This window comes from Pseudochaenichthys georgianus, chromosome 9 (genome assembly GCF_902827115.2).
Source record: "Pseudochaenichthys georgianus chromosome 9, fPseGeo1.2, whole genome shotgun sequence".
Classification (NCBI taxonomy): Eukaryota; Metazoa; Chordata; class Actinopteri; order Perciformes; family Channichthyidae; genus Pseudochaenichthys; species Pseudochaenichthys georgianus.
Window position 1 is genome coordinate 17,943,248 of NC_047511.1, and position 21,879 is coordinate 17,965,126.

The window sequence follows — 21,879 nt, forward strand, 5'->3', positions numbered from 1 at the left end:
CCTCCCTGTACAAGTGACGCAGCCATGGTATCACTGTGCAGCTTGTGGGAGGCAACTCCATCATTATTTAATCAGAAAGGGTTCATTTCCCAATGCTGGGTTGCAGTGAACTGTCCTGTGAGGGAATGCATGCCGGACAAACCATGCATGTACACCCTCCTCTGCTTTGGAGCGACATTTGGAGATAAAAGGTGGTCTGCTATTATGTAGCTTTTTCCAAGGTGCTCTATGTGTTATGAGAGAAGACATGACCGGCCAGCCCTCATGAAAACAGACAGGAGTGGAAACACCCACTACTGCTGCTACTGTAGTGGGTTTGTCTTTGTTATACATTTTGAGAATACTCTGAAACCTGATATTTAAGGTAGATTTACGTAATCTATTTAATGTTTATAAAGGAGATAAACATTTCATTTCAGCAACAAATAATATCACATTTAAGCATTCCTTCATACTCATGGCCAATATAACATTTAACAGTCATTATCATGCATATTGTTACATTTCTGTTTATATTAAATATTTTACGCCCTGATGTTAGTAATATTTACTATACATTTTATATTTTGATCGCCGGTTTTTTATTCTTAGTAATTTTTAAGCAATCACTGGTCAGTAAATTAATTAGGATTATTAACCCATAAGAACCCACCGTGACACCGGTGTCACATGCACTTTATATGTTCTGGAAAGTTCTCTTATTTGATCTCATGAAGTCCCTCAGTGACACTGAACAGTCTGGTGGGTCATGGTCCAGGGCATTTGATGTTGTGTTCCCATGACAACATGTCCATGTGACAGAACTAGCTACATTTCAAAAGCTTTTTTGTTTGTTGCTAAAGGTCAAATTCAAGCCATTTAAGAATTAAAATGCTACATAACATGTCCTTTATTACATTTAACCTGTTGTGGAAACATTTATTGATCAAATTGATATGAAACAATGAGATAAATATCGCTGTGACACTGGTGTCACATCGGGACTTTAACCCTAAACGTTCACAGTAAACCCAAAGTGACATATATGTACAATTAGAAATATGATTATGATCTACTCAGTTAATTTAGCTGATTCAATTATATTGAGTTAATATGTTCTTATTCTTCAATCAAAATAATGTTCAAACTAATTTAAACCAACAAATCCTCCTCATTAATTAAGTTAAAAAGAGTTATTTTACCATTAAAGCCCACACTCCCCCAGGTATCTGTTATCAACTTTACCTTGACTATAGGTTGGCTTATATGGTGTTTGTACCATTCTTTCGACATTATTACCTTTTACCACTAGTTACTGTTCTGTGCATTTCCTGTTCCTTTTTTACCTCTAACTTTAAATAATAACTGTGTAAAAGCAGGTTGAACTGGTTCTTTGGCACATTCTGCAGGTTTTGGCTGTCTCTGTCTCTTTCTGTCGTTGCACAGACAAGACTCTTGGTTTCTTATGTAGAGACGATCCAATCTAAAAGTAGCAACATTAATTTGTTGGGGATTATCAAGTGAATAGTGCTTTAAATCGCAGCAGGAAAGTTAATGAGTGGAACTATTTTGGGAAGTTTTGCAGTTCACTGAAGAGCAAACCGTGACTAAACGCCAATGTGAGAGGAGCTGCTGAGAATAGGTGCAGCAGGCAGGTCCAGAGAGTACTAGACACAGCTAGTGGAGCAGAACTAAGTCTTAATAGAGGAGCCTTTTTTGGGCATGCTAAGGGATACAAAACAGAACATTGATAGCTTTTGGGAAAATGGGTGGCAGATTTAAATCAGATTTTATGTCAGACATATTGTTTTTACGGCCAAGTTTATTTTATTATAAAATGTCGGCTGATGGTTTGTACAGCAAAGGTATCACCTCCAGCCTCTCTTTCATCTGACTGCTCCTTTAAAAAAAAATACTTACATGAACAAATGTTTACAATTCTATTCTTGCAGTAAAGACAGGCAAGGCCTTGTGTTCATATTATTCTACCTAAATCATACAGCCCCATAATATTATATACAGTAAGTTCTCATTTGGCTCATATTTAAAAACAAACATTACTTAAGATTTACAATTCTAGCTTTGTAAAACATATGTCTGATCTTGCAACTACCATCCAGTATCTTTGCTTTTCTTCTGTCAACTATTAGTAAATTGACACCTCTACCACACATAATCGCAGCAATCATAGATACCTATACAAAACTCCCAAAAATAAAAGTACATAGGAGAATACAATATTTAAAAGAACAGCGAATGAAGTCACATCGTTTAACAGAAGGAGCAGCAGTAATCCAGACATTTGAAGGCGTCTCACTGCTGCTGAAGCTGCAAGCTGTTGATGAACACGGTCTGCAGCTCGGTGATGTCGTCGGTGGTCTCTATGGGGATGCTGAGCCGGCCTGGGGAGCTTGAAAGTCCGGCAGCAGGTTCGTAGAAAGGCTGGCACAAGTTGTCGTAGTAGGAATCCCCACAGCCCCCCACTGCACCCTGGAAGCGCTCAGTGACGTCAGGGCAGAGGTGTAGTGGTGACAGGCGGCTGAAGTCCTGGACCTGGTGCCCCCCGTGGGGGGGGTGCAGGTGGTGTTCGGGCCCAGGGCTGTGGCAGGGGCTGTGGGACGGGCTGTGGGGGATCAGGCAGGTCTGCAGACAGCTGTTCCTCCTCATGGCCCGGTTCAGGTCCAGGCGGGCGATCAGCGGCCGGCCGATGCTGATGCTTTTGGTCCAGTGGACGGATTCATCGTCCATGGCGGGGAAGGTTCCCTGAAGGCACACGGTAAAGACCAGCTCCTCCTGTTGCATGGTGGGTTAGAGGAGGAATAGTGTTTAGAAACAAAAAGGGATTCATTTGTATTTTTATGGGCCTCAAAGCTAAATGTATCAAAACGCTTTCTCGAACGAACACATGATCACAGAATAAAATATCTATTCTGTCCAGTGATATATTTCGTGATTAAGTTTGGTAGGGTATGATACATGATATAGAATGAGTTTAATTTTTAAATACCAAGGGTATATAGCTCTTGAAAAAATTAAGAGACCACTTCAGCATTACCAGTTTCTCTGGTTTTACTATTTATAGGTATGTGTTGGAGTAAAATAAATGTTTTTTTAATTGTATTCGTTAAACTACTGGAATTCAACAGACTCTGGAATTGAATGGCTGCCATCCATGTAGAGATTGAGATTTAAAGAACATTTGGATTGGTCTCTTAATTTTGTACAGAGCTGTATCTCTTAACTATTGACCAAATGTAAGAGGGATTTGGTACAGGTATTCACGATGACCTAAGGATGAGCCACCACCAGCTCTAATGGGGTAACACAACATGTGTTAAAGACAGGTTATTAAACGTTGGGCTTCAAACAGGAAACAATAGGCTTCCTCAAGAGCTAGAAACATTTTCTAAAACCCTATAAACATAACAAAAACTGTCAAGCTTTTTCTTTTTTTTTTGTAAAACAAAGAAATTGAGTTAAAAAAAACACATCGATGTTTATAAAGAGATTGTCATGTTGAGTTTTACCCTGAGTCTCTGCAGAGAGCTGACTCTGGTGTAGAGGCAGTGCTGGGGCAGGTTGCTGGACAGAAGGTAGATCCCCGTCTCCTCTGGGGTCTCTCTGTTCATCTCCTTAGGGTCCACATCAAGGTCCTGTAGTGAGGAACACAGGTGGAACACACGTTATGGGCATGTACAGTACATGTGCTGTTGGATAGGTGAGAGAGGTGAGAAATGTATTTCTTTCTTCATGGCCAGTGTTCATGACAACATGCTGACCTGGGAGAAGTCGGTGACGTGCGCCTGGCAGGACGACATGTTTTCGGGCTTCTTCACGATGTGAGTGTAAATGACGAGCACGTTGGAGAACTCTGCAGCGAAGCCCAGCTTGATCTGAGCCCCGCAGTCAAAGTTAAGACACATGCTCTCGGGAAGCTCTGGAATACAGTACACAAGTAAAAAAAAAAAAAAAGACATGAATGGAAAGGGGATAAATAGATTAAAACGGTTCTTTCTAAACTTCATTGTTATTCCACACACAAAAAGTCACCAGATCATCTTTTCTTAAAGGCTCTACATTTTAAAATCTTCAACATCAGCGATACCCAAGCTGACATTCAGGCACCCTTAATTGAATGGTTTCACAAGCCAAACAGATTTGAAACCACTTATAGAGAACACTCCACAGGTACTTTTCAGGATTGTAATATTTGACAAAATGACGGGAAGTTATGTTAACTTCCTCGCTAGCTTCTGTGTTCCCTATGCAAAGATTTTTTAGCTGATGCCAGAGGTGCTAATTTTATTATCGGGGGTTTCTTACTCTTCCCATCATGTTTCTAAAAACATGTGTGGTTTTCTTGAGAAGCCTCAAGGTGTGCATGTGTGTGTAATTTGAGTGAGTGTTTAGTCAGCATTAACCTGAGTCAACATTTGACTGAGCGTGCAGGACTGAGTGGAGTGATGCAATACTAAACAAACATTTTCAAAACTTTGTCAAACATACCGTGAGCCTTTGCCCATTGGAGTCTGTGAGCGTGATCACCGCTGTCGCCGGGCAGGATAGGATCCGTCAGCGCCCTCCTCTCCGACAGACTACTGCGGATCTCCAGAGCCTGCTTCCCCTTCGTAGCGTCAAACTGACCCATATCTGGACACAAGATATGGATTACATGTTTACCAACAGCTTGTCTTGACTGGAATACCACACAACATTTTAAAATCTCCATAACATGATCCCGTCCGACCTGCACTGTGAGCTCACTGAGACTCACATTATGCAAGCACATTTAACTAGCCCATCCTGAAGGTATCCTAAATGTGGTTCAAAAGTAAGTGCATTTTACATCCACCTCAAGTCATTTTCCTTCATTAACCCTGCACATAAAATGAAACTCCATTAGCCCTCGAGCAAATACAATTTTGAGATGAATAATTCAAAGAATGCTACATTTAATCAACTTTATTGGCCTAGATGAAAACACATCCTATGGGAAACACAAACTGTAAAACAATTGACTTCATAACCAAACACTGAATTGAAATTGTCTTTTAATTCTTCATGGTAATCTTCTCAACACAAATTAAATACATTAACTAGCTAACTTAATTTAACTACAGTACATATACATTATATATATTATTCGTAGGAGGGGTTAAACAAGTAATAGATTGATTGCTATTGTGATATTATATTTTTAAATGAATATATTAACGGTAACAATGGTTATTGTTTTTATTTATAATCTTTCTTTTTTTGTGAGGGTTCTTTGTTCTTTTGACATATTTGTTTATATGGAAAATATGCATGATATACACATTTGAAAGATGTTTTTGCATTATTTATATGAGTAATTATTTAAGCGCTTCATGTTATTATCATGTGTGGTGTTTCTGGTCTCTCTCACCCTCGGCCACTCTGTCCAGCACCACGGTGATCTTCTCATCGTCCAGCAGCCGCTTCTTCAAAAACTTGACGAACACGCCGTTGGTGAAGCCGCTGGAGCTCAGCTCGAAGGCCTCTGCATCCTGGCACCTGGCCAGGCAAAACACAACATTTTTACACTGGGAAACAAAAACTGTATGCATTTTGTTTTGGATGATGAGTGATGTCTTAAACTTACGTGGCGTATCCAAAGACAATGTTGGCCGTAACCCTCAGGATGATGTTTGGAGCGCTGTCATCATGGTAATTTCTGGATTTTTTTTAAAGATGCAACAACACATTTGTAAATCCTTAACACGTCTGCTGGAGCAAAAGATAGTCCTAAAGGCCCCTAAAGCCGCATAATACTGCAGAAATAACATCTCTGGTTCTCTTCAGAATCCCTAGTTATTATCACTTTCATCTATCTAATAGGGCTTCGAATTCTCCCATTATGTAATGCAAAATCTTCAACAAAATGTAAATGAATCTACTATAAATAGGTTGATGACTCAAGAGGAAATGTGCCACGTTAAACAATAAGAAATATATTTGTTACCGAAAACCCTTTCGAAAATAAATGCCCATTTTAGTAAACAAAAGCTTTGGCGGAAATTACACTGCATGGAAGCATTCCCATGGCAATTATTTGTGCAGTTCTTATTGTAATACATTGTATGATTCATTATAATGAAGAAAATGTAAATTCTTACTATTGTTACTCAGGTTTTCTTGCAGTATTCATAGTTTGTAATATTTCAGGTATAGTATGAATCTGAGCACTCCCTACACATGGTTGCTTTTATGATACACTGGAGTAACTATACTCTATTACCTACATCTATTGATACCCGGAAGTCAACTTTGAAACTGTTCCCAGCATTGTTATAGGCCATAGTGACGTACACTTTCTCTGTAACAGATCCAATCTATGGTCTTCCCAAATAGCTCATGTCAAGCTGACTTTATAAATATTGGCAACGGGAAACACTAATTCTCCTGCAATGTGAGTATCACTTACAATCCCAGTTAAATGTAATAGGTCTAACGGCCCGTCCACACTACAGCGTCGACAACTCCAATCTGCCCATTCACTTTGAATGGGGTGACGTCACGTTGCCTCGCTTTTTCGCCGAACTGAATTGTGGGTAGCAGAGCGGTCCGTCTCCGCCGGAGACGCCGGAGTAGCCAGCGCCAGCCAATCAAATCCCGTTTTGGAAAATCTGACAGCTCAAGCCGTAGCCAATCAAACCGCGTCTAAGCTGGGAGAGATATCCCGCCGTTCATTTCTATATTTCAAAAAAAGTCGGAGGAGAAACTAATTATCGCCGTAGCAAATCACCCGGTTTTGTATGACCAGACCCTCTTCACCTACCGGGATACAAACCGGAGGAACCAGGCATGGAGGGAGGTGGCAGAGACAGTGGGGGAAACTGGTAGGTTTTCGCCTGTTTGGGGAGTTTATATATATATATATTGCTCGCATAAAATCCCCGGGGGTTTTTGCTCTGTATGTTGGGGGCGGGAGATTCATGTGATTGGTTGTTGGTCGCATTGCTTGAATAAAATCCCCAAGCTCCAGACACGCCCAGCTCCAAGCTTTTTTTGAAGCTGTAGTGTGGACGCTCCGTAACGGCTCCTACACACGGCGGCGTGCGTTGCCGCTTCAACGCTTCTGCCCATTCACTTTGAATGGGGTGACGTCACGATTCGCCGAACTGCATTGTGGGAGCAAAGCGTAGCTTCTCTCGAGGTGCTCGCTGCAAAAGTAGAGCAATGTTCTACTTTTGCCGCCTCGACGGAGGCGTCAGCCAATCAAATCCCTCGTATGAAAATCTGACAGTACAAGCACTAGCCAATCAAACCGCGTGTATGTTGGGAGAGCCAGACCGCAGTTATTTCCCATATGTCAACAAAAGGAGGAGAAAATGATCGTGGCGGTAGGGAATCACCCGGTACTCTATGACCAGTCCCTCTTTACATACAGGGATACAAACCGGAGGAGCCAGGCATGGGGGGAGGTGGCAAAGACAGTGGGGGAAACTGGTAGGTTTTCGCTTGTTTGGGGAGTTTATATCCAGTGTACTTCGTTTGAATGGACAGCTAGCAAGCATAGACAGTATATTTAGCCAGCATGGATGTAGCATGAATGCTTTGCTTTGTATGTCCGGGGCGGGACATTCATGTGATTGGTTGTTGGTCGGGCTGCTCGCGTTGACTCCCCAAGCTCAAGACACGCCCACCGCCAAGCGGCAACGCACGCCGCCGTGTGTAGGGGCCGTAAGGGACTGAGCCACTGCCTCACCTCTTCCTGCACATGTCCAGCAGGAAAACATTGAGGCCCGTCTCCTTCTCCTGCATCAGTTTGAGGATGCTCTGCACACACAGACAGTTGGCTGAGCGGTACGGGTTAGGGGCGTCTACCGGAACCATGAAACTGTTCCCGTAGTTCTCATACCCGTGACCAGCGTAGTACAGCAGACCTGAAAAGTGAACGTCATGTTATGTGAGGTGAGTCTTTTTATATCTTCGACCATCAAGCAAGATTCCGAAGTCAAATCCTAACGTACCGTAGACCCCCTTGTGTAGCAGCAACAGGAACTCGTCCACAGCATTCCTCATCTCCGTCTCTGTGAGGTCCAGCAGTGAAACCACCTGGAAGTTGAGCTGCCGCAGGAGGTTGGTGAGGTCGTACACGTCCACCATGGGGGCTTTGAGCTGCGGGTGGTTCTGGTAAGACAGATTGCCAATCAGCAGCGCCACTTTGTCAGTCGCTGAGAGAGAGAGGGAGAGGAAAGCGCTCTTTAAAACTACAGGGGGGAAAACAACTCATATGCATCAATGAAACACCTTAACGAACCAACAAGTGAACAGAAAATGGAAAAAGAACCGTGAAGGGCTTAGTTTTTACTGCAATGATTGTCATGTCTAGTTTACTGCAAGTTGTGCATTTTGGCTTTCTTACAATAAACCCCATGACCCCACTGCACATTATACATATATTCAGTGTCAGGAGGGTTACTTCTTAGTTACTTAATAATGTTACTTTTTACATTTGATTACTTTTAAGATTGACTAAAAGCACAGCATTCCTAAACCGGGCAGTGTACAACTTACAACAGTACTCGACACTGTTTACCGTTTAAAATTGTATTCAAAGGTCTTCAATAGAATTAGCATTACGATTGAACAAGGCAACTAAATAAATGTTATGTTGTACAACTCCTTTGTGAACACCAACATTTTTACAAGAAAGTGTAATATAATTAGATTTTTTCGTCTCACAAGATAATTAATTAAATTACATAATGCTGTCACACATTACTAGTCCCTCCACAACACTGAATACATTTATCCGAATTATTGCTTGAAAATAAAGAAAATGCCCCACGGTTACCAGTTGGAGGTTCTGGTTGTAACCTTTTTTTTACCGCCTCCTTAATAAAGCCTGCTAAAGCAACTTCACTGGCTGAGTCCATGTAGAGAAGCAGAGGATTTACTTGTGATCAATGTCGGAGCAGATAGTGTAGATCTTTCCTCCTGCCTACATGTTGATTTTCTAATCTAATTGATTCTAATTTGATAACAATAAAGATCTGTAAAAGCACTGACACTTTAAACCAATAGCTAAGGAAGTGATGAATTGTAAAAAACACAATTACATAGAAATACAGGCAGGATGTAAGCAATATTTCTCAGAATGTCAAACACAATGAAGTTAATATCTGTTATAGGTGTTGGTCAAACTATTCTACGGGTATTTTAGAGGTAATATTCTCTGTTGTTGTGTGACTTTAATATGTTGTAAAGTGTCATTTTTGCTTCCTGTGTAGCTGCTGACATGCAAGCAAGTTTCACATCTTTTCTTTGGTGTTTATTTTGAGGGAGGAACTGACAAAGATCCTGATATCAGACAGTTACAAAGCTGACATACAGAGGAACTGTGCGTCAGCCATAGAAATCACTAAAATACGTAAGGGGGAAAAACAGGTTAACAATAAAGTGGTCAAATATTTATGATTCACCAACACAATGAAATGAAATGAACGGACACTTACCATAAAGATGATCTGGGATACTATTTAGGAAAAATGCACTGGAACCTAAAATTGAGATGTCACAATTTGAATATAGCAAAGCTGTGTAAGGACAATATGTGTTTGAATAAGTAGAAATGTATTAATCCTTTAAAAGTAAAGTTATTCTTACCTTCTCCAATGGTTAAAACATCATCTAGAGATACAAAAAATACAAGAATATTACAATTAAATAGCTGATCAACTTTTCATTTTGTGCTTGTTGTTTTGAAATATCCTTTTGATTAGGAAAAAATATATTATTTACATGTAAGGTTAGCATTACACTCAATCACGATGCAAAACATTTCAGGCTGGGATTCTATGGTTTCCTAATGTTAAGAAATCCCATAAATACAACAAAACCAACAATTTGTCAGTCCTACTGAACACATGTATGTTCAGGTCACTAAAACATGGTTTTCTTTTTGAAAAAGCCTCAGTACTCCGGGCCTTTTTTTCTGTAAACATTACCTGCAATTGTTAGGGAATATTTTCAGTTGTTGAGTATACACATTGAGTGCTTTAGTGAGTATTTGCAGAAGTAGCAGGATGGTTTAAATGTTAATTATATCAGAGTTGTATGCCACCTTGTGGTACAGCGTGGCTCAGTAACGTGTTTTTTATAGTATAATGTTTTCTGGCAGCAATGAGAAAGAGGAATGAGCTATATCTGGCTTTGAAACACAGATCATACTTCAGTATTAGGTTAGAGTGATAAAATGTTGGATTTTGTCTTTTCATGGGATTGTTTGAAAATAAGACAAACATAAAATACAGCCATAGTTTAGCCTGGATTTGATTAAGAGTAGTGACATTAGTCAAATTAACAAAGCATGCATTCGAAACCAGGAGATCACACTGTGTGAATAATACCTTGTGCTGGTTAGTGTTTATGTGGCAACAATCTAGATCATGACCCACAAAAATTACATTTGCATGCAGCAAAATCTTGCTAATAGTTCCCCTCCTGCCGTTTATTACACCATGCAGCAGTATGTTCAAATCTACCTTCTGAGCACTCCATTGCCACTGAAATCTGGACAGATATCCTCGGTTCTTTCAGTCAAGAGCAAAGCAAATAAGCACACAGACACACACTGAACAAAAATATAAATGCAACACTTTTGTTTTTGCTCCCATTTTTCATGAGATGAATTCAAAGATCTAAAACATTTTCTATATACACAAAATAACCATTTCTCTCAAATATTGTTCACAAATCTGAAAAAATCTGTGATAGGTGTGCGGCACACCTGTGCAATAATCATGCTGTCTAATCAGCATCTTGATATGCCACACCTGTGAGGTGGGATGGATTATCTCGGCAAAGGAGAAGTGCTCACTATCACAGATTCTTTCAGATTTGTGAACAATATTTGAGAGAAATGGTTATTTTATAGAAAATGTTTCAGATCTTTGAGTTCATCTCATGAAAAATGGGAGCAAAAACAAAAGTGTTGCGTTTATATTTTTTTTCAGTGTAACAACAGTAGAGCTGGTTTTACAGGACTGTAATTGCAACTTTAAAAAATGTACTGAAGTGTGACTTACCGATCACTATGTCCACTTCGTTGGACCACATTCTCTCTGTGCTGCTGCTGATCTCACAGCGATACCTGCCGCTTTGATCCTGTATCGAGTGAGGAATCTAAAATGCATAGATGTTTTTGATTAACATGGAGCTGCTGTGATGCAATTCAAATTTCAGACTTGATCGGACCATTCAAGTATTATCGTATCGTAAAGCCTTGTTCCTTAAAAAAGAAAGATGTTCCTGCCTAAATGTTGCCGTCTGTTCACATTAAACAGAACAAAAAGTCTCCAAACATAAAGAAAAAGTAACCTAAATAACCCTTAACCTATAAATCTTCCCTAACAACCTCTCCTCACCATGAGTTTCCTCTTTGTGGCGTTGGGGAGCGGTACGCCATTTCTGTGCCACTGGTATCGAGGAATGGGCCGTCCCACCGCTCCACACTCCAGCTGCAGGGACTCCCCTACATATAGCCGCTGGGACTGGGGCTGGATCACCATCTTCAGCCGACCCTCTAAGGAGTGATAACTCTGCCCTGATAGGAGAAGGACACAAGCCATTATTGGTATTTGATGTCTACAATCTCATTGGGAAAATATAGTTTTAAACAGAGCAGCAGCTTAACATGTGTAATATCTTACCGCAAGACACTGTGACATCCATAACTTCCACCTGAGCCCAACGGCTGAATTCAAAAGCATCTCCAGAGTTGACCCTGCAGATGTAAAAGCCAGCGTCCTTCAGATGGACTGGACTTATTACCAGGTCCGCAGAGAAGCTGTTTGGTACCTGTGGTTGTGGAAAATATGAAGACTGTTTACTAACTTGAAACAAATTAATTACCTCTTTAGCGTTTACTATTAGGTCTTTTTTCTTTATCCCCCCATTGGCTTTACTCTATTTATCAAAAGATATGTTTTCCAGGGCTGTGTATCTTGTTGAATACACAAGGTGCATTGTAGGTTTTTAGTTATTTTTAAAGATCAGAGAACATTATGCAGAAGGAATCCGTGTCTGTGTTTGTGCATTAAAATGATCAGACTCTGGCAAAACAGTGCCATCTTTCAAAAAATAAAACAAAGAAACACACACACATTTGATCCAACAACACCTTCCTTTAAAGTTGTTAGTGTATGGGTAGGAGGTGTGGCAGCTCACCTCTTCCTTGGTCTTGAACCACTGGTACTGAACTGGAGATCTGCCCGAAGCAATGCAGCTCAGCCGAAGATTATGACCGGATATAAGAGCCACCGACTGGGGCTGAAGGAGGATCTGCAGGGCTTTAGGAGAATTTGTATTTTAATTCATGCTTTGTTTTCATTTGAAAGACATCTGTAGCAAAGATAACACTAAATACAACATGTAAAAATCGCCCAATTGGGTTTATATATGGTGGTTCCCCCTAAAAGTGTCAATGCAGTCTCACTGTACTTAACTACTACAATTAACATTATGACTATTTCCTAGATTAATTGATTATTTTTCAATCTATGAAATGTAAGGGTTCAGGAATTGTGAAAAATGGCAAAGGTGATGTGTGTAAGTGATTTGTTGTGTCAGTCTAAACCGTTCAGTTCAATGTGATAGAAGACAAAGAAAAGCAGGAAATCTCCAGAGACTTATAACTGCATTTTTGAATTAAGAAAGATTACTTTAACAACAATCAATAAATAAATACAAAACTCAAACTGATTGAACCTTACTTGAATTAGGAGCTTTTTTACTCACTGTAACCTGGCTGGCAGTTGTACTGTAAAGGTGAGTCATACTTTACCTTTAAAGCTAAAGTTACAAATACAGAGAACAAAGATCTCCCTGATTTGGAGACTTGATATCATGATAACAAAAGTCTGGAGGCATTGTTCCTGTACCTGGGGGTTTCAGGCACTGCAGGGCCTCAGAGTTGCCCACAGTTTGGAGGTAGTCTGCCAGCTGACCCGTGGTGCAGCCTCGTTCTCCCATGAGCCTCAGCAGCATGCGGCTCGGGCTTCCCTCCAGCTCCAGCACCTTCAGAGAGCACATCTCCATGTCGTCTGAGCTAGAGAAAGAAGCAAGAGGAGGACAGCATGTCATATTTTAGAAATGACAATCACATTTTTTACCAAGTATGTCGACACATACAAGGAATTTCCCTCTGGTTTATATAGGATAATTAATGAAACATAGACCTATTCAAAATAAACAGGCAATAGCTGAACAGCAATAACACCGCATAGTATAACGTCAGATCTACATGGTGATGTCTTTATAGATTGATTAATGGATTACGTGCAATTATTTTGACCTTGTTGTCACGTCCAAATATTCAACTACAGTATGATCTAAATATAAGAACAAGGTTTCAGCTTCAGCACAGATATTACAAATCCAAACACAGAGCTGGAAACTTCTTTTAATCCTAAATTGTTTTCTAAAAAGACACCAAAAAATAGGTTATTATATATTCTGATGCTGTTGAAAATGCTTGTTTACGTCATTTTCGGTGTAAAATGTGTCTTTTTCTCAATATGTCATATTATGTGATAATAAACCTATAATACAAACAGTAAAAAAAAAAACAGATTTAGACTTTATGCACAGAATCTTATTGTAACTATGTGTTCATTTACAGGATGTGGACACATAACCATCTATAGGAGTTACGCATTATTAACATGAATGTCCTTTGTGTCTTTTACGTTTTTCACAATCCAGCACCTTGCTTAATATGTAGGCTAGTACTATCTACTTAATTGTAACTTATAACGTACAGTTGGGCACTTTAATACTAAATGTGTAGAAAATCAAATACATAAAGTACAATGTTATTATAGTAACCAGGTAAATTCATCTATATGAGAAAATAAACATTTCATATATCATACCATAATACAGCCTGCAACGCTTGGAGTCAGACACACTTGGATTGTTTTAACAACAATATCTTTGTGATTGTAATCGGTTAACCATGTCAATTCTTAATGTATTAATGTCAGCCTACCTGACTCTGAACCGTCTGTCATTGCCGACTATCTCTCCAAGTTTTCGCCATCCTTTCTTGCTGGATTTGTCCAACACATCGCAGAGCTTCTTCACCGCCGGCTCCTTCAACAAGTTGATCTTCGTGGACCGCTCCAAAGAAGAGTCCGACATGATGGAGCCAGGCAAGAAAAGTTTACCATCAACGCTAATTAGACTGAAGACACTAGTGTTACACCTGACAACACTTCACTTCACGACCAAGAAAAGTTGACTTCCTGAAAGAAATGGTAAAAGTGATACAGACCCTCCTACTGCGCCGTTGTGGTTTTTCCCCCACGCAGCTGCGCGCTTCTCCTGCCGAAGAGTGTGTATGCATCAAGATGAAGTGCATTTGCAGGTTGGATTTGTGTTGCCCAAGAATATGCAGAAGGCTGCTATCTTGGGAAGATAGATCAAGATACATTTCACAAAGGAAATGTTGAGTAAAATAAATTCAATATTGAAACACCGACATCTTGTGGTATCTGCACTCTTTGGCTGTAATTCAATGTTTGTAGTGGTCACAGAGAAAGTAGGCTTGTACTGTACTCAGATCAGCTGGGCAATTTGTGACGACAACAAGCCCCTCCCCTTCCATGTCTCACAGGACACCTCCTCCCCAAAATCATTTCATACCTGAGGTGCCGGACACACCGGTTGTCAGGTGTGAAGAGATCGTCCATGTAATGTAAAACTGAAGAAGGCTTCTCGTCTCTGTCGATGTGTCAACACCGGTCAACACCAGTTTTATGTAGCAAAACCCGCCCTGAAGAGGTAAGTAAACAGATGTAATAATGTTCATTGAGTTTGTGTACTGTTTGTAATAATACGCATTAAACATACTTGTTATTACCTTCGAGTAGCTTAGTGTGTAGTTCTCAGTTTCTATTAAAAGCAGTGTAAAGCCCTGTTATTTTCACATATTCTGTCATCACATTTAGGCCAACGACACATTTGATTGCTGTGTATTGTTCTCATTCATAACACTCCGTTCGATGTCTCACTATGGGATGCGCCTCAACGCATATGCAAACAGAAGCATCAATCTCATTACGCCAATCCTGATTGGCTGGTGATCTTGACGTCAACGTCAGGGAATCCACCCACCCTTTAAGTAGCTTGCGCTACGACGCAGCGTCATTCAAACACCTCTTCTCGCTTCAGTGCACATCTCGATTTATCATTAACCGGGCTAGCTTAACGGTCCACAGACTGAACCCAAAGCTAACATTCGGTCGACGGGCGCTTGCCGGTTACTTTTTTGCTTTGCAAGAAGACTGAGCAATATTAACACACCAGTTAATATTGTAATCTGACTCGCCGTTTCTTTCTGTCGAAATAACGGTAAGGTTTGATTTTTTCTTCAAGCTAGTAACATACCTGTTGCTAGTTTGTTCTTCCCTCCACACCGACACCACGGTAAAGAGGATGTTCTCTTTTCTCTCTCACACCAGAGGAGACAGAGATAAAAAAAAAAGTATTAACACACCAGTTAATATTCTTTAAAGAATAAAATCTACACCGTCACCTTTTTTCCTTTCGGACTAACGGCAAAGTTGGATTTTTTCTCAGTAACGTACCTGTTACTAGCGTGTCCACTCCACCCCGGCGATCGAAGATGGACCCTTCTCTCCCTCACACCAGAGGAGTCAGGGACTCGGAGGCTCGGCTATGCGGCTGCGGTTTTAAGATTTCAGGCACAGACTCACACCAGGTCTGCTCGTCCTGCCTCGGGCTGGAACACGCCCGGGAGGCTATCGATAACCCCGGCTCGTGCGGGCATTGTACCCGCTTCACCATTAAGAGCCTCCGCCGACGGTTAGCACGCCAAGCTAGCTTGTCGGGACAGGACCCCCTCATGTCCGCTGATTCGCCGGGCGGCAATCAAGACATGGTGGCGTCCGCCGCAGAGATTGAGCCCCGCGCTGTGTCAGACTGGGGCTCAACAACAGCGACAGCCGCTGAAACGGAGCCCCACACCGTTTCAGGCTGGGACCCGGTGGCGGAAAGAGCCGCGAGAGCGGAGCCCCGCGCTGTGTCAAGCTGGGGCTCCCAATTGGACCTCACCATGGTTCCACCCGCGGAGGATGTCCTGGATTGGACTACATGGAGGACGAAGAGGATACCTATGAGTTCCTCCTGTCTGACTCGGATGAGGATGACATCTTCGTTTCATCGGCTCAGGCTGCAAAGCCGGGAGCGATGTCCGCTCCCCCGGGCGAGAGCACACCAGCTTCGCCCGTCCTAATCATGGACTTGCAGGCCGTGTGTCAACGCGCTGCGTCCAGGCTGGACATCCCATGGCCTGAAGTGGCCAAGGAGACCTCCAGATCTCGCTACGAGGGTAAGAACTTGCCCCAAGCAGCGAGGACGAAGAGGCAGCTCCTTCCAGTCTTTCCGGAGATGCTGGACGAGGTGTCGGTCTCATGGAGAGACCGTCCCTTTAGCAACAAGGCCCCAATCCAGGGTGCCTCCTCCCTGGACTGTGACGGAATGGAGAGGCTCGGCCTGCTCCGCATGCCGCCCATGGAACCGCTGGTGGCAGCCCACCTCCAACCGAGGCTGGCTTCGACACCGATCAGGAACCCCATGCTACCGGCAAAGGCAGACCGGTTCCAGTCAGCGATGACCGAACGGGCCTATAAAGCCGCAGCTTTGTCCGCCAGGGCACTCAACATCTCCTCGCTGCTGACCGCCTACCAGACGGAGCTCTGCGAAGACATGTCGAGCAGACCTGAGCCTGCCGTGTGGGACGAGATTTGCCTCCGTGTGCAGCGCTGTGCAGTCCAAGCCACGGGCAAAGCACTGGGAATGATGGTGGTACAGGAGAGAGCCAGGTGGCTCAACCTGCATGACGAACCTTCCAGACCGGGAAAAAGAGGATGTTTATTGTTCCCGAGGGCATATTTGGCTGCGCTCTAGCTTCAATGCAGCTGAGGTGCGAGTCAGAAAGGAAGGGAGACGAGGCTCTCCAGCTCTGTCTCCCCCGAAGGGTCCAGCCGCCACCTCCAATGGTCCCGCGGCAGGCCTTCACCCAAGCTGTCTCACGTCCTGCCCGGTTCAAAATACCGAAGCAGCAGAGACCGCAGCCCGTCCCGGGTCCCCAGCCCAGGCACGAGGCAAAAGGGAGCTGGCCAAGAAAATCTCCGGTCCCGGCAGCTGCCGCTCAGGCGCAGCCGACCCAGGTTTTCAGCCACCAGGCGAGGAAGAAGGAGCGGGCGGCCTGACAGCCTCCTCTCCTCTCCTCGATGAAGGAGCTGGAAGTTCCCTGTTCCCCAGCTCCAGAGCACGTTCCAGTGTTGGATGCTCATGTGTTTTCGGGGTGCCACCATGCCCCCATCTTCTCGCCGCCTCGAGTGATGCCAGAACGTCATCCTCAAGTTCGCGCCATCAGGGGGATGGACTTGACATCAAAGACAGCAAGTTCCGCTGCCTGTTTAAGTCACACAAACACATGTCATCATTGTTGTTTCAAAATAAATCATTTTCCACTGTCGTTTCCAGGCTTGAAGCCAAGGGCGCAGTCAATAAAAATGAAAAGAAAAACAATAAAAACAATAAACAGTCTGTCGTCTGCCCCTCTTTTGAGAGCGGCTACGGCCTCTCTCAAAAGGCGGACAATAGACGGGATTGTGAAGGCGCCACGCGCATGCGCAGTGTCGGCCGGGGTTGTCAACCTGGGGTACCACCGTGTTCAGACACTAGAGGGCCCCATGACACAACAAATAGAGACACTGAGGGCAGACGACAGAGCTGTGACATCTCCGCTCGCTTTGAGAAGCGAAAAGTGGAGGATGCTCACAGATTCTGCTTGGGTTTTCAAGACAGTAACACGGGGCTACAGGCTCCAATTCGCTGTCACCCCCCCTCACTTCTCAGGCATTCTGTATTCACAGGCCCGGGGAGAGTCAGCTCATATTCTAGAGCAAGAGATTTTCTCGCTGCTAGAAAAGAAGGCTATATCGATAATACCCGCCGAACAGAGTCAGAGCGGCTTTTATTCCAAGTATTTCCTCGTTCCCAAACGGGGAGGGAACGGAATTCGGCCAATACTAGATTTGAGAGCTCTGAACAAATATCTCAAAAGATACACATTCAGAATGCTCATTCACACATCTCTGTTGCGTCTCGTGCGCCAAAACGACTGGTTCACATCAGTCGACCTGAAAGATGCGTATTTCCACATCCCAGTATATTACCCACACAGGAGATATCTGAGGTTCGCCTTTCAGGGGATCTGTTACGAATACAGAGTACTTCCCTTCGGTCTGTCTCTCAGCCCGCGTGTGTTTGTATGGTGTACGGAAGCCGCGATAGCCCCGTTGAGACAACAGGGTATTCGCCTGGCAACTTATCTGGACGATTGGCTCCTTCTCGCACAGTCGGAGCAAGAGGCTATTACACAGACGAATGTCCTCGTAAAACACCTGCTCGACCTGGGTTTTGTAATAAACACAGAAAAGAGCATGTTGTCCCCAGCCCAGACTGTACTCTTCCTGGGCCTACGCCTGAATTCGGTGCCCTTTACAACCCGCTTGTCAGCGGAGAGAGTGAAAGCCTTCAGGGCTTGCCTCGCTCATTTCCAGCCACGCAAATATGTTCTCTTCAGGTCATGTCTGCGGTTGCTGGGGCTCATGGCGTCAGCCATTCTGGTGGTACGACTGGGACGCTTACACATGAGGGAGTTTCAGCGCTGGGTAGCTGCCCTCAGATTGGACCCCGCGCATCATGGTGCCTGGAGAGTGATGGTCACTATGAAATGCGTAATGGCTCTGCGCCACTGGCTACACCCGACTTTTCTAGTACGGGGCGTGCCTATGGGTGCTGTCCTATCGCGGAAGGTGGTCACCACAGACGCATGTCTGACGGGCTGTGGGAGTATATACGAAGGTCGACCTGTGAGGGGTCTCTGGAGCAGAGACCTCCAACGGTCGCACATAAATTACCTGGAGCTTTTAGCGTTGTTCCTCACCCTGAAACACTTTCTGCCTTTTCTCAGAGGACATCATGTCCTCGAGAGGACAGACAACACGACCACAATATCGTATATAAACCGCCAAGGGGGTTTGCGTTCTCTCCAGTTACACATGCTGGCACGCAAACTGATCTTATGGAGCTGCGGACGTCTCCTCTCTCTGAGAGCGACATACGTACCAGGAGTGATGAACCTCGGGGCAGATCTGTTGTCCAGAGGTGCACCACTATACGCAGACTGGACTCTACATCCAATAATTGTGAGTCAGCTGTGGGTGCGTTACGGCCGGGCCGCGGTAGATCTGTTCGCATCAAAAGAAAACGCTCAATGTCAGCTGTTCTTTTCAACGCGATTTGAATGCACCGTTAGGCGTGGACGCGCTCGCGCACGTTTGGCCTCCGGTCCTTCTGTACGCGTTCCCACCCCTGGCTCTGATACCCCCAACTCTGGCCAGAGTGAGAGAACAACGCCACACACTTATCCTGATAGCTCCACACTGGCCTGCAATGTACTGGCTGGCGGAGATATATCAGCTGCTGTGCGGGCAGCCATGGCAGCTCCCACTACGCAGGGACATACTGTCTCAGGCGGGGGGGGCGATCCTTTACCCATGCCCAGAGCGCGGGGCACTATGGGCCTGGCCCGTGAGTGGTACAATCTGAATACAGTGGGGCTCCCTCAGAAGGTGATAAACACTATTCAGAGTGCGAGAGCTTCCTCCACCAGGTCTCTCTATGACTGTAAGTGGAGGGTGTTTGAGGAGTGGTGCCTTCAAGAAGGGCACATCTCTTTTCAATGTCCTGTCGGGGTGATTTTATCATTTCTACAGGACTTGATTGATAAACACAGAGCTTTCTCTACGATCAAAGTGTACCTGGCTACTATTGCTGCATGCCATGTGGGCTTTGAGGGAAAGACGGCTAGCCAACATCCTTTGGTCTGCCGTTTTATGAAAGGGGCTCGCAGGCTCCTCCCTGTCTCCAGGTCGCTGGTGCCCTTAAGGGACTTGGCAGTGGTTTTAGATGGGCTCACTCGACCTCCATTTGAACCCCTGGAAGAAGCTGACATGAAACACCTGTCACTGAAGACAGTGCTGTTACTGGCCCTGGCATCTGCCAAGCGAGTCAGTGACATTCATGCGCTCTCTGTACATCCTTCATACACTCAGTTTGCCCCGGGGCAGACGAGAGTGTTGCTGAAGCCCAACCCTGCCTTTATACCTAAGGTGGTTGGCTCATGTACCCCCATTGACATTGTGGCATTTCCTCCACCGCTGTGTTCCTCTGAGGAACAGCGGCCGAATTTGCTGTGTCCAGTTTGTGCTTTACGCATCTATATGGACAGGTCAAAAGAGTTTCGTTGTAATGACCAACTCTTTGTATCCTGGGCTAACCCTCAGAAGGGCAAGCCTGTTACCAGGCAACGGCTCTCCCACTGGATTGTGGAAGCGATTGCTCTGGCTTATACGAGTCAGGGTTTGCAGGCACCAACGTGCCTGCATGCTCATTCTACTCGTGGACTGGCTACATCCTGGGCTTTGTTCAAGGGTGTTTCCATCCAAGACATTTGTGCAGCAGTGAGCTGGTCCTCGCGCTCACTTTTGTCCGCTTTTACAGGCTAGATGTCTCTGCTCCAAGTGTGGCCCGCGCAGTGCTGGTTCCCGTGTTGAGACAGAGTTCTACCTGTTAAGTTCTGGTTGTTTTGGTGATTTTTTAGATAAGCATGTCTAGCAATACGGGAGCTACAATATCCCATAATGAGACATCGAACGGAGTGTTATGAATGAGAACTATAGGTTACTTACGTAACCCCAGGGCTCAGAGTAACATGAAGTGAGATGTCTCACCAGACGGCCCTTCTTGCTAAGGCGAAGCGAGAAGAGGTGCTTATTTTGAATGACGCTCCGTCGTAGCGCAAGCTACTTAAAGGGTGGGTGGATTCCCTGACGTTGACGTCAAGATCACCAGCCTATCAGGATTGGCGTAATGAGATTGATGCTTCTGTTTGCATACGCGTTGAGGCGCATCCCATAGTGAGACATCTCACTTCATGTTACTCTGAGGACTGGGGTTACGTAAGTAACCTATAGTTTTATTATTTTGAGAACTAGGCCTACAACAAAACACTATATGATTAAACTGAAGAGAGCATTTCTTTATTTGATTATTTAAGGATAGGCTATATTATCACAGTTGCTTTTTGTGTTCTTAATCTCTGTGACTAAAGTAAGTCTAAAGTAATACTTACATTATGGTGGGGCATTGAAGCACCTTCCATTTAAGGCATTATTGTCACATGCACAGTAGCTACAGTGTAGATATAGCAATGAAAATCTTAAATTCCAAGCTAATCCTGATATTATTATTTTTTTGTCTTGGCACAGAAAAATTGAGGATTTATATCAGACACTTGTTGTGTCTGATATATGAACGCAAAGATAAATTGTGATGCATTTATATGTGATTTGATCATTTGTAAGAATGGCTGCCATGTGCATATAACATTCATAATACCACAGACACAAATTCAAGTTTAATGCTGAATATTTAGCTCATTATTTTTAAAATGTCAATCTCTGCTTGTCTTCTGTCAGAACTGAAAGAAATGCCTCCTCTAGCCCGCCTTGCTCAAGCAATTTTGTTCAAACTCATGAAACTGAACTAGTTTTCACTGAGGTTATTGTATAAAAAACAAGAAAAACATATTTACAAAGGTGTAACCTCCTACCATTGTGACATCCTGTAAATGACATGCTGGACGAAGCGTTCCCACACCTTTTCAGGTGAATAATTGCATCAAGCAGTTCAGTGTTGTTAAAAAGATCAGGCAGTCTGATCCAGGGAGCATAAATCTGCCAAAAACAGCAGGAAGTGGGCTGTCACATATGC

General features: G+C 43.6%; 1 protein-coding gene across 5 annotated transcripts; it reads right to left on the reverse strand.

Annotated features, from left to right (window-relative positions):
- Positions 1-23: 23 nt before the first annotated feature.
- On the reverse strand, positions 24-21,839 carry malt1 (MALT paracaspase 1). 5 transcript variants are annotated; one of them, XM_034090909.2, is made up of 19 exons: positions 21,719-21,839; positions 14,870-14,901; positions 13,997-14,782; positions 12,888-13,054; positions 12,175-12,296; positions 11,658-11,805; positions 11,373-11,551; positions 11,034-11,130; positions 10,491-10,538; positions 9,613-9,636; positions 9,462-9,506; positions 7,974-8,177; positions 7,709-7,886; positions 5,603-5,674; positions 5,387-5,514; positions 4,486-4,629; positions 3,759-3,916; positions 3,507-3,632; positions 24-2,772 (listed from the first exon to the last, which is right to left on the reverse strand). In XM_034090909.2, exons 3-19 carry the CDS (start codon positions 14,146-14,148, stop codon positions 2,293-2,295), a joined length of 2,472 nt encoding a protein of 823 aa, XP_033946800.1. In that variant the 5' UTR covers positions 14,149-14,782; positions 14,870-14,901; positions 21,719-21,839; the 3' UTR covers positions 24-2,292. The 5 variants fall into 5 exon arrangements, with proteins under 5 accessions (XP_033946800.1, XP_033946801.1, XP_033946799.1 ...); XM_034090910.2 differs by lacking the exon at positions 14,870-14,901 and having other exon boundaries at positions 13,997-14,411; positions 14,653-14,782; positions 21,719-21,792; XM_034090908.2 differs by lacking the exon at positions 14,870-14,901 and having other exon boundaries at positions 13,997-14,415; positions 14,653-14,782; positions 21,719-21,792.
- Between the last annotated feature and the right edge of the window lie 40 nt (positions 21,840-21,879).